We start from the raw sequence: 17,105 nt of genomic DNA, 5'->3' as shown, positions 1-17,105 counted from the left end.
GTTGCAATTACCAATGCTTATGCATTCTTGTGTTCATTTATTTTGTTTGTATTGGTATGACACAAACAAAAAGTGGAGAAACAAAAAGCCAACACTTTTCTTACAAAATTCCAAAAATGGACAAAATTATTGGCACCCTCAATTTAATATGTGGTAGCACACCAGTTGGAAAAAATAACTGAAATCAATCGTTTCCTGTAACCATTAATGAGTTTCTTAAACCTCTCTACTGGAATTTTGGACCACTCATCTTACGCCAACTGCTCCAGGTCTCTCCGATTGGAAGGGTTCCTTTTCCCAACTGCTGTTTTGAGATCTCTCCACAGGCGCTCTTTGGGATTTAGATCTGGACTCATTGCTGGCCAGTTCAGTACTCTTTAGCGCTTTGTCTTAAATGGGTGCTTTTTGATGTGTGCTTTGGGTCATGGTCATGCTGTAAGACTCATGACCTCTGACGGAGACTCAACTTTCTGACACTGGGCCCTACATTGCACCCCAGCATTCTTTGGTAGTCTTCAGATTTTATTATGCCATGCACACAGTCAAGACACCCAGTGCCTGAAGCAGCAAAGCAATCAGTGAATCTCCACCATGTTTGACTGTAGGGACTGTATTCTTTTCTTTAAAGGCCTCATTTCTTTTTCTGAAAACAGAATGATGGGCTTTACCAAAAAGCTGTAATTTAGTTTTGCCTGTCCACAGCACATTTTCCCAAAATAGTTTTGGTAAACTCATTTATCAATGTTTCTTGTTCGTCTACATCCAGGAAGATTAGCTAGCATGGGCTGTAAACTGCTTGACAATGTTGCACACAACGGACACTGGAAAATTCTCTGGAGATGGACGTGTAACCTTAAATTTGTCCACAATTTTTGTTTTCAAATCCTCAGACAATGCTTTGCTGATCTTTATCTTGTCAATACTCCGCGTGGCACACAAAGACACACAACGGAAAGGTTGAGTACCTTTTTTTACCATTTTAACTGGTTCTACATTGCCAGCACCTGTTAATTCATACAGGTGAGTTTATTTACAAATAAAGTTAGGCGAATGGTTCGGGCCAAGCAAGAGTTCAGCCCGAACATCGCCTGTTCAACCATTCATTGAACACCCACATTTGTTTTCCTGCCAAGCCCCCCACAATGCACTGCGCACTGCACAGTGCATACTAAGCCCTGACTGGGCAAAGCAGTGCGCCCCCCTGCCCCAGAGCACCCAAGAGCACCCAACCCCCCCATGTTGAGGGCATGCGGCCTGGTACGGCTCAGGAGGGGGGGGCGCTCGCTCGTCCCCACTCCTTTCCTGACCGGCCGGGCAGCGTGCTTTGGATACGGGTCTGGTATGGATTGTTGGTGGACCCCCACGTCTCCTTACAACCCATACCAGACCTAAGGGCCTGGTATGCCCCTGGGGGGGGGGGAACCCATGCCGTTTTTTTATTTGAAGTTTGGCGTGGAGTTCCTGCTCAGGATTCATACCAAACGCCGCAGCTAGAATTGGCGGGAATCCAAGTCGGATTCCCGTCGCTTCTATGACGGCTTTGTCTCCATCGCGGCAAGCCAGCTCGGCGCTGGCTACCGCGATGGGGCTCGTAGGTAGTCAATTTCGCCGAGAAAGGGAGCGAGATTGACACAATATCGTGTTCACCTACTGTACGTTCCTTAAACATTATCGTATTGATCCCAGGGCTCTTACAACAGTAGAGTTCAGGAGTAGAGCACTTTGTGCCGCTATGTCTGTGTCTAATACATTTTTTTCTGTTAAAGCATTAAACCCACCCATGTGAGCTAGTTATTTATCTCAGGTATGCTGCCATCGAGGCACCAGCAAAACGGAAAATGATATCATACTTACCGTAATTTTCCTTTCCTGGTGCAAATCCATGGCAGCATATGCTACTACCCTTTGTATTCTATATTAAGGAGAATGTGGGGGGAGGGGCTATGCCTTTAATTTATGCTATTCAGGAGTGGAGGCAGAGCTCTATCACATGTATGTTGGTAAGTATGACACAATTTTCATCTTTTTCTTCAGCAATGGAGTCTTGCATGGTGAGCGTGCATTCAGGCCATGGTGGTTGAGTGCATTATTATTTCTTTGAAACAATTGTACCTTCTAATTCCAGGTTTTTCTGAAGTGCTCCACAAATGGTCCTTGGCTCTTGGACAACTCTTTTGATAATTTTTTCATTCTTCTGTCAAAAATCTTGCGAGGAGCACCTGGTCGTAGCCGGTTTATAGTGAAACTATGTTCTTTTCACTTCCAGAATATGGCCCCAACAGTGCTTAATGGAACATTCAGAAGTTTAGAAATCCTTCTGTAACCAATGCTATCAGTATGTTTTGCAACAATAAGGTTGCAAAGGTCTTAAGAGAGTTTTTTGCTTTTACCCATCATGAGATGTTTCTTGTGTGACACCTTGGTAATGAGACACCTTTTTATAGGCCATTTGTTGAGACTGAACCAGCTGTTATTAATTTGCAATGACAAGGGGCAGGATTGATGTTTAATTACTGATAGAGTTCAACTGGTGTCTTGGCTTTCCATGTTTTTTTTTGCACCTCCCTTTCTTCATGTACTCAAAACTTTTTCCCTGTGTCATTACATTTTATTACACATAACTTAAAGTGGTTGTAAACCCACTTTTTTTACTTTTGCCTACAGGTAAGCCTATAATAAGGCTTACCTGTAGGTATAAAAAATATCTCCTAAACCTGTAAGGTTTAGGAGATATTACCCTCGCAATGCGCCGCTGATTGCGCAGGGGGGATCCTCGGCTGAAGGGCCGGCCCCGCCGACCCATGCCGGAATGAAATCTCCCAAGCGCATGCGCGGGAGTGACGTCATCGCCGCTCCAGCCAATCACAGTGCTGGAGCGGCGATACCCGGAAGACACGCTCGGCTCGGCATGGACCAGATAAGTTCCCTACCTCGTTCCGAGGTAAGTATTTCATAATTAGCTAATATGCGGTGCATACTAGCTCATTATGGCTTTTGCCTTGCAGGTGTAAAAAAAAAAAAAATGTATATGCGGGTTTACAACCGCTTTAATTTCTGAAATTATTTGTTTTGGTTTCTTTGTATGTATGTATGGATTACATGGGTTGTTACCGACATGTGATGCAAATTGCATGTCAATAGCACCTTTAGTAAAATATTAACCTAGAAAAATGGTGACCTGTTCAATCTTCATTTTACCTGCTGTCCCGCTGTGTGTATATATATATATATATATATATATATATACTGTATATATATATACATTGCTTGATTATATTGATCTGAGAATGTAACATATTTAAAAACCTATAGCAACCAATAGCAGGCTTTTTAAAAACAGTATTATGATTTCCTTAAAAACTAAATGTTGATCCCGAGCATGACTCAGGGTGTTTTTTTTTATGCTATTATCGGTAACCCAGAGTCACGCTCGGGGTAGCTGTGCAGAGCCTGCAGCGGCATGGCTTACCTTCTCCTGGCAAGGTACTTACCTTGTCCCTGGATCCTGCGATGCATCCCCGCTGTTTGAGCGAGCGGCATCCTCGCTCGATTCACACAGTGCCTGTGTGCCGCCGATCTCCGTTCCCTGCGACGTTATGACGCACGGGGGTGGAGAACGGCGCCAAATTCAAAAAAGTAAATAAACACATTACATACAGTATACTGTAATCTTATAGATTACAGTACTGTGTGTAAAAAATACACACCCCCTTGTCCCTAGTGGTCTGCCCAGTGTCCTGCATGCACATTACTATAATAAAAACTGTTCTTTCTGCCTGCAAACTGTAGATTGTCCATAGCAACCAAAAGTGTCCCTTTATGTCAAAAGTGATTTTAGAGCAGCTAGAAAACATAAATAATAAATTATAATCACTTGCAGAATTGAGCGATAGCGATTTGTGGGGAAATTCGTCATAAAAAAATAAAAGTAATGACAGCGACAATTCTGCAACTGAGCAAATTTCAGTGTTTTTGATTTGATTACATTATTGAATAATTTTTATTGTAATTAAATTATCATTGATTATAATTATTTATAGTTATTTATTATATTATAATTTATGATTTTGTGTTTCAAACTTTATCATACCCGGGATACTAGACTCTTGTTTGGACAGATTTAAGTGAGTTATTCCTAAGAATTGCAGGCCTACAGTATAAAACACCAAATTTCCATGCAAAATAATTGTACCGCTTTTGGTACAAAATTCCAGACATAATCATACCGCCAGGGAGGTTAAAGTGGTTTTGTGCATTAAGGTAAAAAAATGTTTAGGCATCAGCATTCCCCCTCACCCTCCCTTTTACTTACCTTACCTCCTTGCAGCGGCTTCCCACACTTTAACTGTCACTTTAAGTATAACCAAAGGCAAACTTTTTTCTTTAGTTTTGGACAGAGTGGAGATGGATTAGAACACCTGTCAGGTTTTAATGCTTTCTGTGGCCCAGTCTGCTGGGAGATGCAGCCTCTCTATTTGCCCTGTGTATCTTGATGTTTATGAAAGCAAAAAAAAAACGAAAATGTTGTCCACAGAACAGGAATAGAGAGGACATTTTCCAAACAAACCCTAGCTTTAATGACCTTGGGGTCCCCAGTAGATTCCTTTTTTTTTTCTTCCGGGATTTCCTCTCACTTCTTGTTTTGGCTATGGGACAGGACGTTGAGGAAAATCTCCCCAATGGGACACAGATGGCAGAGACAAAACTGGCAGGGGTTATAACACTGCCCTACTTTATCTGTAATGAAATAAACATTTTTTTCTTTAGTTATACTTGAAGGACAACAGGCTAAGATCAAGTGACTATGGATCCAATAGAATAGAAAATGTGATAGCATTACAGCCATGCAACCAGCTTCTTCATAACAATTAAATCTGAACTCTGCATAATAACTACTTGGAATTGAAATGACCCATCGCTATTCCAATTTGGGAGGTGAGGTTGTAAAGTAATATAATTATGATAGAAACATGACGGCTGCACTGCTGACTTTCAAGTTATACTAAAACCTACATTTTTTTATTAAAATGTTAAACATGCTGGCCCAGATTCACAGAGCAGATACGACGGCGTATCTCCTGATACGCCGTTGTATCTGTTGTTCTAACTATGCGACTGATTCATAGAATCAGTTACGCATAGATAGCCATAAGATCCGACAGGTGTAATTGTTTTACACTGTCGGATCTTAAGATGCAATACCGCGGCCGCCGCTGGGGGGAGTTTGCGTCGTAAATCAGCGTCGGGTATGCAACTTAGGAGTTACGGCGATCCACGATGGTTTTTCGCGTTCGCTACGTTGCCGCTAGTCTAGATTCCCGTTGCAATTTTAGTCGTCGTTTTGGCTGCCCTAACTTTACACAGCACACGTATGTGCTGTATAAAGTATGGCCGTCGTTCCCGAATCGAAATGTAAAAATTCACATCGTTTGCGTAAGACGTCCGGGAATCCGAAAATACGCTACGCACGTCGCCGTTCGAAAAATTGACGTCACTTCGTGCGGGTAATTCAAAAGGGAGCATGCGCAGTAGGTCAGGCGTGGGAGTGCGCCTAATTAAAATTGCACACGCCCCTTTGAATTACGCGTGCTTACGCCGGAGGCCGCCGGCGTCGTTTTCATCGCAAGTGCTTTGTGAATCAGGCACTTGGGATGAAAACTTGCGGCGGTGTAACGTATCTATGATACTTTACGCCACCGCAATTCTACCTGAATCTGGCCCGCTATACCTATCTGCTCTGTGCAATGGTCCTGATCCTCCTCTTCTCAGGTCCCCTGCTGGCACTTCTGGCTCCACCTCCTCAGCATGTGCCCCCATAGAAAGCAGCTTTCTCTGGGAGTACTCATGCAAGCTCGTTGCAGAGCCACCCTGTCTGCGTTTATAGACACAGACCAAATTAGTATGCTACACTTATGGGCCATACACACAATCTGAAAAAAGTACGACAGATCATCCGTTTTTTTTTTTTTTTGGTTGCTAGTCTCTTATCAAAAATGAAGAGTTTACTAAAGTGATGAAAATTCTTGTATAACAGAATAAAAATTCAGAAGTGATCTAATGGGTTGCAGTGTATTTGTATTGTATTATCGAATGACAACTGTACCGATTCATTGAAAATCATACAATCTGGCATCTTACAAAAAAATTGTTCGTGCTTGTGCCATCGGATGAACTGTCGTGATTGGCTCTCGAAAGCTGTGTACTAACAATCAGATTATCGTAGTGGGATTTTTCATACGATTTTTGGATCGCGTGTAAAGGAAGCTGGAGTCAGGCCAGGTATGAGGAAAAAAAGAAAAAAATAATTATCAATGCACAAAACACCCATCCAACACCAACTGGGGGGCGTGGCCGGGATGTAGAGAGGAACGGACGTGCTAAGCTTGTGCTCCTGCCATCCGTGCACAGTATCCGTCCCCATCCTCGATTCCAAGAGCCATCCTGCTCAGCAAAATTCTCCCTCCTGTCTGGGGGGCTCCCCCGGTCCTCCCGATGCCCGGCAAGCGCAACTCGGCTAAGAAGGTGACGAGTTATTCGTCCCGTTTTCCGCCGCTGACCACACGCGCGGCGGCCATCTTGGAGCCTTCCTCATCTTCTCCGGCCTCGGTAGCGGTGCAGACAGAATCCTGGATGGCGGATCTCGAGGCCCTGGACCTGGAGGAGTCACAGATGGAGGTGAGGAGTCCCCCGGGGCAGCTGGAAGGCCGATCCACCGCCGCGATCCTGGCGGCCATTGCAGACAGCAAATCCTCTGTAGAGGGTAAGATGGACACGCTGGCTATAGAGTGTGGGCTCATAAGGCAGGACATGGATAAATTCAGGGGCCGCCTGTCTGAAGCAGAGCAGCGCTTGTCAGTAATGGAGGACACAGTGGCTTCCACCTCTCATTCTGTTGGGGAACTGCAACAGCAGGTCAGAGTCCTGATGGCCCGTTCTGAAGATGCCGAGAACCGCCTGCGCCGCAATAATGTGCGGGTGTTCGGGCTCCCTGAGGGCGCAGAGGGCGCCAACCCGGTGGAGTTTGCAGAATCCTTCTTTAAAGATCTTCTGGGCCTGCGGAACCTGTCCCCGGTATATGTGGTGGAACGCTCCCACAGGGTACCTGCCGGTAGGAGGCCTGCAGGCGCATGGCCGCGTGCCTTCCTTGTCCGCCTGCTTAACTTCAGGGACCGGGACACGATCCTGGCCGAGGCCCGTAAACACCCTGAACTGAAACATGAAAATGCTGTGATTCACCTGTATCCTGACTTCTCACAAGAGCTGCAGAAGAAGCGGCGCTCCTTCACAGACGTCCGTCGTCGCCTGAGAGAGAAGGGCCTGGTATACAGCATGCTCTATCCTAGCCGTCTGAAGGTGATCCACAGGGGCTCAGCAAAATTTTTTGATTCTCCGATGGAAGCGGTGGATTGGCTGGATTCACTGGCCTGAGGAGGTGCTGAGGTCGGGGGTTGAGGTGGTGATGTGATCGACCTAGGAGGAGAAGTCACTTACCTGTCTAAGATGTCCTTGCTGGGAGCAGTGGTTCCATGCTGCAGTGTTTGAATGATATGCTCCGGTTACACTTTGTTGTGGAACTCCATAGCTGAAAGCTGGTTGGAATGTTACGAGCGGTCAATCATCCGTTCCGGACAGGAGCAGCAGGTACGGTTAAGCACGGATTGAAAATCCCGCGTGATTCCCTGAAACCCCCCACAACTTTTTTTTTTCTCTTTTTTGAAGTGGATGGACTTTTGAGACGTTCCACGGCTGTTCTATACGTTTTGGGTACAAAGTTTCTCCGGCGGTGATACCGTTTTTTAGTTTGGTTCGCCTGGAGCAAACAGGGCGTTGGGGCTTGTGTGATGTTTTTTTCACTGTATTTTTGCCAGACGTTTTTAATTTTTCTTACTGGCATGTTTTGTTTCCCCCCCCCTCTTTTTTTTACCTCTCCCCCCCCTTCCTTTTTTTACCCTTGGGACATTGACTTTTTGCCTTCACCTTTCCTCGGCTTTGGGGCCTCGCCCCATGTGCGTGTTACAGTGTGTGATACCCTTCATGACATGTATATTGAACCATTGAAATATGTTACCCTGTGGCTCTCTGTGTCCAGACTCCCCCCCCCTGGCTGGCTTGATTCGTGTGCCCCTCCTGTCCTTCAAATATTTTTCTCTTCCAGACCCAATGAATGATATTAAACTAGTATCGTGGAATGTCCGCGGTTTAAACTCTAAATTCAAACGCTCTTTAGTCTTACAGTACCTCAAATCCCTGAACCCCCATATTGTCCTCCTGCAAGAAACCCACTTGGTGGGTAGTAAAACCCTTTCCCTGAACAGGAGCTGGATACAGAGGGCAGTACACTCCACTTACTCCTCATACGCCAGAGGTGTGGTCATCTTGCTGCATAAGAAATTGCAATGTAATATAGAACATGTGGTGACGGACCCTCAAGGGAGGTATGCTATTGTAGTCCTCACCGTAGACTCTCAGCTGTTGGCTATAGCGAATGTTTACATCCCTCCCCCCTTTCAAAAGGAGGTGTTGTACCTGATTTTAGAGAAGATTGCCACCTTTGGTCCACTAAAATTGCTAGTGGCTGGGGATTTTAATAATGTGATCGATTATGAGTTGGACGCTTCTAACCCGAACCGGTTGCGGAATCTGGATCTCGGGCACTGGGCAGATGTGGCGGCTTTGGAGGAGGTGTGGCGGTGGAAACATCCTGGTGAGAGAGGTTACTCCTATCTTTCCCACGTCAGCTCATCCTCCTCCCGTATTGATCTGGCCTTTGCGAATCCGGCCCTCCTGCCGCTGGTGACCGATGTTGGTTACCTGGCCGGGGGTCTCTCGGATCACACCCCCTTGCAGGTGACGCTGTGCCGCCCTGGGGGGGGGTAGTCGGAGAATCTGGAGACTACACCCGGGGTGGGTTGATGAACCATCGGTTGAGCCGCTGGTTGCCGGCCATATTGCTGAGTACTGGGAGGTCAATGACGGCTCTACGGGTGGGCACATGGTATGGGATGCATTTAAAGCGTCCACCCGGGGTGTGTACATCGCTGCTATCAAGGCTGCTAGGACTGAGAAGAATTCAGAGTCGGAGGCGCTCCAGGTCCATGAGGTTCGGTGTGCGAAGGCTCATGCTGAGGCGCCCTCTGCCTCCACACTTGCGGAGTTGCAGATGGCCAGAAGGGCCTTCTTGGTTCATCTGCAATCTCTTACGCAATGCACGTTTAAATGTAAGGCGGAAGACTTATTTGAGAAGGGGGACAAGAACGGAAAATTGCTGGCATACTTAGCGGCAGATGCTAGGCCTCATGTGGCAATTCCTTGCATACACACGGCAGGAGGAGCCTTGGTGGGGGACAGGGAGGGGATAATGCAGGCTTTTGTGTCCTACTACTCTGACCTCTATGCGGCTATCCCACAGTATGACAATCAGGTTCTGACGGACCTGCTGGACTCCTTTCCGATCCCGGTGTTGCCTGGGGAGGCGGTGGAGCTCCTGGAGGCTCCTTTTTCTCCTAAGGAGCTGACTGTGGCTATTGCTTCCTTCCCAAATGGAAAGGCGCCGGGTCCTGATGGGATTCCGGCAGAGTGGTACAAGACTTACTCTGATGTGGTCTCGCACAGGTTGCTGACCCTTTACAGGGAATGTTTGGAGGTGGGAAGTTTGCCCCCCTCGTGGTACGAGGCCCAGGTGGTTGTGCTTCCCAAACCAGGGAAGGACCCCCTCCATTGTTCCTCATATAGGCCAATTGCTCTACTGAATATGGACCTAAAAATTTTGACCAAGATGTTAGCTAATAGGTTGATGCCCTGCCTAGAACACTTAATTTCACCTGACCAGACAGGGTTCATGCCCAAGAAGGCTACAGATATTAACTTACGCAGAGTGTACGCCCACACACAGATTGACGGGGACATATCTCACGGGGGGGCCCTGGTGTTTTTCGATCTTGAGAAGGCGTTTGACTCCATTGATTGGGGCTACATGACCCAGGTACTGGAGCGTATGGGCTTCGGCCCTGTGTTCCTTAAATGGATATCATTGCTATATAGTAGTCCGGTGGCGGCAATTCGTTTAAATGGTGAGGTGTCGAGCACCTTCCCGGTATTCAGAGGCACCAGGCAGGGGTGTCCCTTGTCGCCGGGCTTATTTGCCCTGGTGATGGAACCCCTGGCAATTGCACTACGATCCTCGCCTCAAATTGAGGGAATCAAGGTGGGCACTCTGACTGAGTCACTAGCGCTTTACGCAGATGACCTGGTTTTGTTTCTGGGGGATACCGGTCCTTCCCTACATGCCGCACTTTCATTGATGAGCAGGTTCTCTGTGGTCTCGGGCCTCAAGGTCAACTGGACCAAGTCAAAAATCCTCCCACTCCGGTCCCATGTGTCGCCTAGACAAGCTGATCCTTCTAATCCCCTACAGTGGGTAACTCAGATTAGGTACCTGGGGTTACAAATTACGAACTCTGTGTCAGACTTTGTTAACCTCAATGTGTCCCCATTGTTGAGCACTGTCTCCAGGAAGTTGAACTCCTGGAAGAATCTCCCCCTGTCCCTCATTGGTAGGGTCAATCTTATTAAAATGAAGATTCTCCCTCTCCTGCTTTATACATTTAGGAACACTCCGGTGTGGATCCCAAAGTCCATTTTTAAGGCCATAGATGGTATGATCTCCTCCTTCTTGTGGCAGGGTAATCTTCCTCGTCTCAAGTTGGCCGTCCATAAACAACCCTGGGGGGAGGGGGGTTTGGCGGTACCCGACTTTCATAGGTACTTCCTGGCAGGCCAGCTGACGGTTGCACACCGTTGGCTGACTTCTGCTCCGGACGATGCTGCGGTGTCGTTGGAGGCGGCTTGTGTGGGTTCCTATGAGGCGCTCTCCTACTTAGTTTATAGAGGCCCGAGGGCCCCTTACCCCTTGACGCACTCTATGAGGTCAGTGATTAGAGCATGGTCTGTGGCACAAGAATTGAGGCCTTCTAAACGCCTCACCCTCTCCCCTAAAACGCCTCTATGGAGAAATCCTAATTTGTCACACTTTCTGGACTACCCGGACCCGGTGGTGTGGGCGGCCTATGGGATAAAGACCTTAAGTCACATTGTGGGGAACGGTATACTTCTGACGTTTGATGAACTAAAGGCGCGCTATGACCTTCCCAATACCCATTTCTTTAGGTTCCTGCAGTTGCGCCATGCATTCCTGGCTCAATTTGGTGGGGTTCCTTTGACTTTAGAGATCGGGGATTTGGAATCGCTGGCCCGTAGCGAATCACTTCCTAAGACGGTATCTAGCCTCTATCAGGAGCTCTTTCAGGACACTACCAGGTTGCTGTCGCCCTGCAGGAGTGCTTGGGTGGCTGTAGCCCCGGGACTGGACAGGGACGACTGGGACGATGTCTGGGGGGCGGCATTTCAGGCCCTGGTCTCCACTAGGGACAGGCTTATACACTACAAGTTCTTGCATAGGATATACCTGACCCCGGCCAGACTGGCTAGAATGTTCGGAGGTCAGGGCTCTGCCTGCTGGCGGTGCTCCATGCCCTCTGCCGATTTTATGCATGTCTTCTGGGATTGCCCCCAGGTCAGGGCATACTGGCAGGCGGTGGTAGATTGCATTAGGTCGGTCACCTCTATCTCGATCCCCATGACTGTGGAGGTGTGTTTGCTGCAACTAGTTGAACCCCTGGCCACGACCAGGGCTATAAGGACTCTTCTCATTCTGCTGTTTTTTATGCCAAAAAAAGAATCATCCTTTCGTGGAAGAGCTCCTCAGCCCCAACGGTGACAGCCTGGAAGGCGTTAGTCAACAAAGCCATCCCATTCTATAAGGCAACTTACTTGAATAGAGGGGCTTTGACCAAGTTTGATAAGGTATGGGGGGGCTGGATGGCCTCTGTGGATACAGTGTCAGATTAAGCTGGATGGGTAGGAGGCATGCATGGTCTGACGGCTGAGGGGGTCAGGGAAATTGTGGGTAGGGGCGCAGGATATGTCTCATGATGACTGTTCACTTTGAAAAGGGTACTTGTTACTGCCTACTATGGAGGGGTTCGGTCCTCCATGATGGAGTGCGAGCATCTGTCTCTTAGCTCGGTACTGGGGTCAAGGGTCGGCAAGAAGGCGTTATTTATACTGTGTAAGGGGGAACGGTCAAGCTTGGACTTCATTGCATTATAATCCATCTCATTACATTTGACAGGTGTTGAATATGTCTAATGCAAGCATTTGTCCCCCCCCCCCCCCCCCCTTTTTTTTTTTTGTTTTTTTTTTTTTTTTTTTTTTTCCCTCTTCTTCCCCCCACTCCCCCCTCCCCCCTTTTCTCTTGGTTGGGTTTTGGTTTATACACCGGTCTATGTGTCATGACCGGTAAATGTTGGTCGCGTTTGTGGCCTGTTAATGTGTATGTGTCTTGAAAAATTCAATAATTTTACAACACCAACTGACCATGAGCAAAGCAAAAGTGAAAAATAAACATGGCAGTGAAGCAAAAATCAAACCAAAAATCAAACTATAACACACTATGTGCAAATGCGGCATGACTGGGAATAAAGGGAGCAAAGATGCAGAAAAGGGATGCAGGATACAAGGTACTGAATACAAGGTACCGAATACAAGGTACATGATCAAGCAGGGAAGTAGCTTACAGGCAGAAAACTGAGGCATTGATAAAAGTTAAGGAAAAGGGTTATATACCTTCCCATCAGCCAGCATCAGGTGTAGTCTACTTCAAGCTGAGCCTAATTCCTGAGATATGCTCACTGCTGAGAGATACCCACTGGTGGCCACTGCAATTGTGCCCTTCAGGTCTGGGAACTACCGTGCCATCAGCAGATGATCCAAGTCCCAACAGAAGGACTATGGCATGTGAAGTTTGTGTAATAGCATGTAGTATGACCGCAACTAACATACAATGCTTGTTCCAAACAAATGGAAGGGGGGAGGAGATATTTGGGAGCTCATGGAGGATGTTACAAGGAAGCAGAAAAACACAGAAAGAAACAATTTAATGAAAAATAGCTTGCAGGGCCATTAAAGTGGAGTTCCACCCATAAATATAACATTACATCAGTAGTTTTAAAAAAATGTCATTAGTCCTTTACGAATTTTTTTTTTTTTTAGATGCCTTCAAAGTGTTGTTACTAGGCAGAATAGTTAATCTTCCCACTTCCTGCACCTAGGTGCTTAATGCTTCCTAACCTACACCGCACAGACTCCTGGGAATGTAGTGGGTGTAACTTTCCAGGAGTCTGTGCACTCCCCAGTCTCAAAAGAATCATGTGACTTGGACAGCACAGGTGCTGAAACCTGATCTGACACTGCTTGTGCAGCACTGAGCATGTGCGAGATCTGTAAGGCTGAAATCCAGGAAGTCATACAGTCTGGCTTGTAGCAATAGGAGGAAGGAGATGGACAGCCGCACTCCAAAATAACTTTTCAAAAAAGTTGTCTTTTATTTTCAAGCAGGAACATGCATAATCACCACAACCATAAACCAGGACAGCCGACTAGTTTCACACTCTTGCTAGTGCCTAATCATGGCTGGCTTCATGATGCCCACACTTAAGATGGCCCCAGTCAATTTCTATTTTATAAAGTGTCTAAATTCTGTAACAACCTAACAAAACGGACCTTAGTTTACAGACTAACTTTACTAGAATACATTAAGCTTGTGTATTACAGGGGTATTTATATTTAAAAAGTGAAATTGTGACCAGAACTCCGCTTTAAGTAGTGGATGTGTATGGATTATTTCTGGGGAATAAGTTAATAATAAATAATAAGTTAATATCAAACATTATTGCCTAATGTCACTTTAAATAGCTTCGTATTTTGCAGAAGGGGTAAATTATTTCATTATGATTTATTTGACTGTCGCCAGAGTGGAATCCATATTATGAGATTATGTCACAGAATAATAGCAAAGCTCTATGCTCCGTAAATAAAATCACACAGGTTCAATTTGTGGCCAAATTCTATTTGAAGCAAACAGCCATTCATTCCTAAATAACAGACATGAAGTATTCTGAATCTTGAGTATAGACCTCTCTGATCAAGTTTTGCAAATATAGTGCTATAATATGGACATTTCAACAATGTATTATTATTTTTTTTTATTTATTTTTTTACAGAAAACTATGGATGGACCTGGACATTTCTTCAAGTTATGATCGTTATATTTATTTTGATCATTATTTGGGGGTTACCAGTATTGTGCTCAGGTAAGCCTACCTAGCTATTGTGATTTATGAATGTTATCTTAGGCCTCGTACACACGACAGAGTTTCTCGGCAGAATTCGGCGAGAAACTCGGTCAGAGCCTGATTCTGCCGAGAAACTCTGTCGTGTGTACACTTTCGGCCCGATGGAGCCGCCGAGGAACTCGTCGAGAAAATAGGGAACATGTTCTCTATTTTCTCGTTGTTCTATGGGAGCTCTCGGCCCGCCGAGCTCCTCGGCGGCTTCAGGGCTGAACTGGCCGAGGAACTCGATGTGTTTGGCACGTCGAGTTCCTCGGCCATGTGTACGAGGCATTAGAATTCAGTTTATTTCCATATAGTGAAAGGGTTCAAGACAGCTTAGATCTTTACAAGAAAGCCCAGGTAAGCTTAAAGGCCCAGATTCTCAAAGGACTTACGACGGCGCAGCGCCATGTACGCCGTCGTAAGTCCTAATCTGGTCTGTCGTATCTATGCGACTGATTCTTAGAATCAGTTACGCATAGATATCCATTCGATCCGACAGGCGTAAGTCTCTAACACCGTCGGATCGTAACTGCAATTTTTTTTCCCCCGCTAGGTGGCGCTTCCATCGTTTTTCGCGCCGAGTATGCAAATTAGCTAGATACGCGAATTCCCGAACGTACGCGCGGCCGACGCAGTAAAGTTATGACGTTTACGTTAGGCTTTTCCTGGCGTAAAGTTGCCCCTGCTATATGAGGCGCAGCCAATGTTAAGTATGGTCGTCGTTCGCGCGTCGAAAATTTATAAAATTACGTTGTTTGCGTAAGTCGTCCGTGAATGGTGCTGGACGTAATTTACGTCCACGTCAAAACCAATGACGTCCTTGCGACGTAATTTAGAACAATGCATGCTGGGATATTTTAGGGACGGCGCATGTGCAGTTCGTTCGGCGCGGGGACGCGCTTCATTTAAATGAAACACGCCCCCCTTCCCGCCGAATTTGAATTCCGCCGGGTGATTTACGCTACGCCGCCGCAACTTTACAGGCAAGTGCTTTGTGAATAAAGCACTTGCCTGAAAAACTTGCGGCGGCGTAACGTAAATGAGATACGTTACGCCCGCACATTTTTGCGCCCATCTACGAGAATCTGGCCCAAAGTGTATTTCCACGTCTGCAGCCAGCTGGGGATAATACCTACTTTATTTTTACTGTTTTTAGTTCACATATAACATAAAAAAAAAAAATTGCAGCTTAACTTTTTATATTTGTTTCTTGAAATTCCAACATTGACAAATCTTACATAGTTCTCTGAAGCTGTGTTTGCCATATTTAAACCTGTCTGTCCTGTGCAGGCAGATCTCATTCTCACTTGTGCAAACACAGAGTAATGCCGCGTACACACGACCATTTTTCGGGATGTAAAAAATTAAGTTTTTTTTAATGTCATTAAAAACAATCGTGTGTGGGCTCCAGAGCATTTTTCACGATGTAAAAAATGGTCATTAAAAATTTCGAACATGCTCTAATTTTTCACTACGTTTTTAACGTTGTCGTTTTTAACGTCGTAAAAAAATGGTCGTGTGTGGGCTTTAACGACGTGAAAAAAACATGCATGCTCGGAAGCAAGTTATGAGACGGGAGCGCTCGTTCTGGCGTTCGTAATGAAGTAAGCCCATTCATCACGCTGTAACAGACTGAAAAGCGCGAAACGTCTTTTACTAACACAAAATCAGCAAAAGCAGCCCAAAGGGTAGCGCCATCTGAATGGAACTTCCCCTTTATAGTGCCGTCGTACGAGTTGTATGTCACCGTGCTTTGCTACAGCATTTTTTTTTCACGATCGTGTGTAGGCAAAGCCGTTTTAACGATCGGGTTGAAAAAAAAGGTCGTTTTTTCTAGACCCTTAAAAATGTCATTTTTTACATCCCGAAAAACGGTTGTGTTTACGCGGCATTACAATTTTAGGAGCTAACCTTATCATAGAATGCTGGTGAGAGGAAACTCTGTCGGCCTTTGCCTTTCCATTTGACAAACTCACATTGAAATTGTTCAGAGATGCTTGCAGTCTGCCATAACTGGTAAGATTTTTTTTCTTATATGCTGCATCAATAGGAATACAGTACAGAGGCGTACTAAGCATGGGGCGGAGGGGGCGGGCTGCACCGGGTGCCACACCCTGGGGGGGTGTCAGACAGGCCGACGCCCCCCCTCCGCGAATGAAGAGAACTGTAGCGTGCGGCATGATGGCGCGGTAACAGGGAGGCAGCGCTAGCGGAAGTCTAGGTAAGACACAGTTGAAGTGTGGCTTTTCAGGAGGGGGGGGTGTGTGTGACTCGTGCGAGCCGTACCCATACCCGGGACCGCAATTATCCCCTTCTCTGTGGCAGCGCGGCGCCCGCGGCTCTGATAGATACGGCTGTGACTGTCTGACACTGACAGTCACACAGCCGAGGAGCGTGAAGCTGCAGCCGCCTCCCCCTGTGCTGTGCTGCCTGTGTGTGTAGTGTAACACGCGGCGCGCTGATGATCATCTGTCTGACGGCATTATGGGTCTGAAGGCAAGGGGGGTGTGTGCACTATTGTAAGGGGGGGGCGTGTTCTGTATATGAGGGGGGTTCTGTATTCTGGGGGGGTTCTGTATTGTGGGGGGGATGTTCTGTATTGTAGGGGGTGGTATCTGTATAGGGGGGTGGTATCTGTATAGGGGGGGGGGGTTCTGTATATGAGGGGGGTTTTGTATTCTGGGGGGTTCTGTATTGTAGGGGGGGAGTTCTGTATTGTAGGGGGGTGGTATCTGTATAGGGGGGTTCTGTATTATGGGGGGGGGGGGTTGTTCTGTATTGTAGGGGGTGGTTCTGTATATGAGGGGGGATTCTGTATTCTGGGTGGGTTCTGTATTGTGGGGGGGGTGTTCTGTATGGTAACGGGTGGTT

The 17,105-nt window shown here is 46.5% G+C and overlaps 1 protein-coding gene across 4 annotated transcripts in view; it reads left to right on the top strand.

Annotated features, from left to right (window-relative positions):
• LOC120927645 (tapasin-related protein-like) overlaps nt 1-17,105 on the top strand; it is a 63,032-nt gene that overhangs the window by 36,390 nt on the left and 9,537 nt on the right. For all 4 annotated transcript variants that reach the window (XM_040338466.1, XM_040338463.1, XM_040338464.1 and 1 more), the window contains one exon: nt 14,121-14,210. In XM_040338466.1, coding sequence (XP_040194400.1) covers nt 14,121-14,210 — 90 coding nt within the window. The remainder of the gene's footprint in view (nt 1-14,120; nt 14,211-17,105) is intronic.

The sequence above is a fragment of the Rana temporaria genome, chromosome 2 (genome assembly GCF_905171775.1).
Source record: "Rana temporaria chromosome 2, aRanTem1.1, whole genome shotgun sequence".
Classification (NCBI taxonomy): Eukaryota; Metazoa; Chordata; class Amphibia; order Anura; family Ranidae; genus Rana; species Rana temporaria.
Note: the sequence above shows the minus strand (reverse complement) of the source record. Positions and strands in the feature narration are given on the sequence as shown.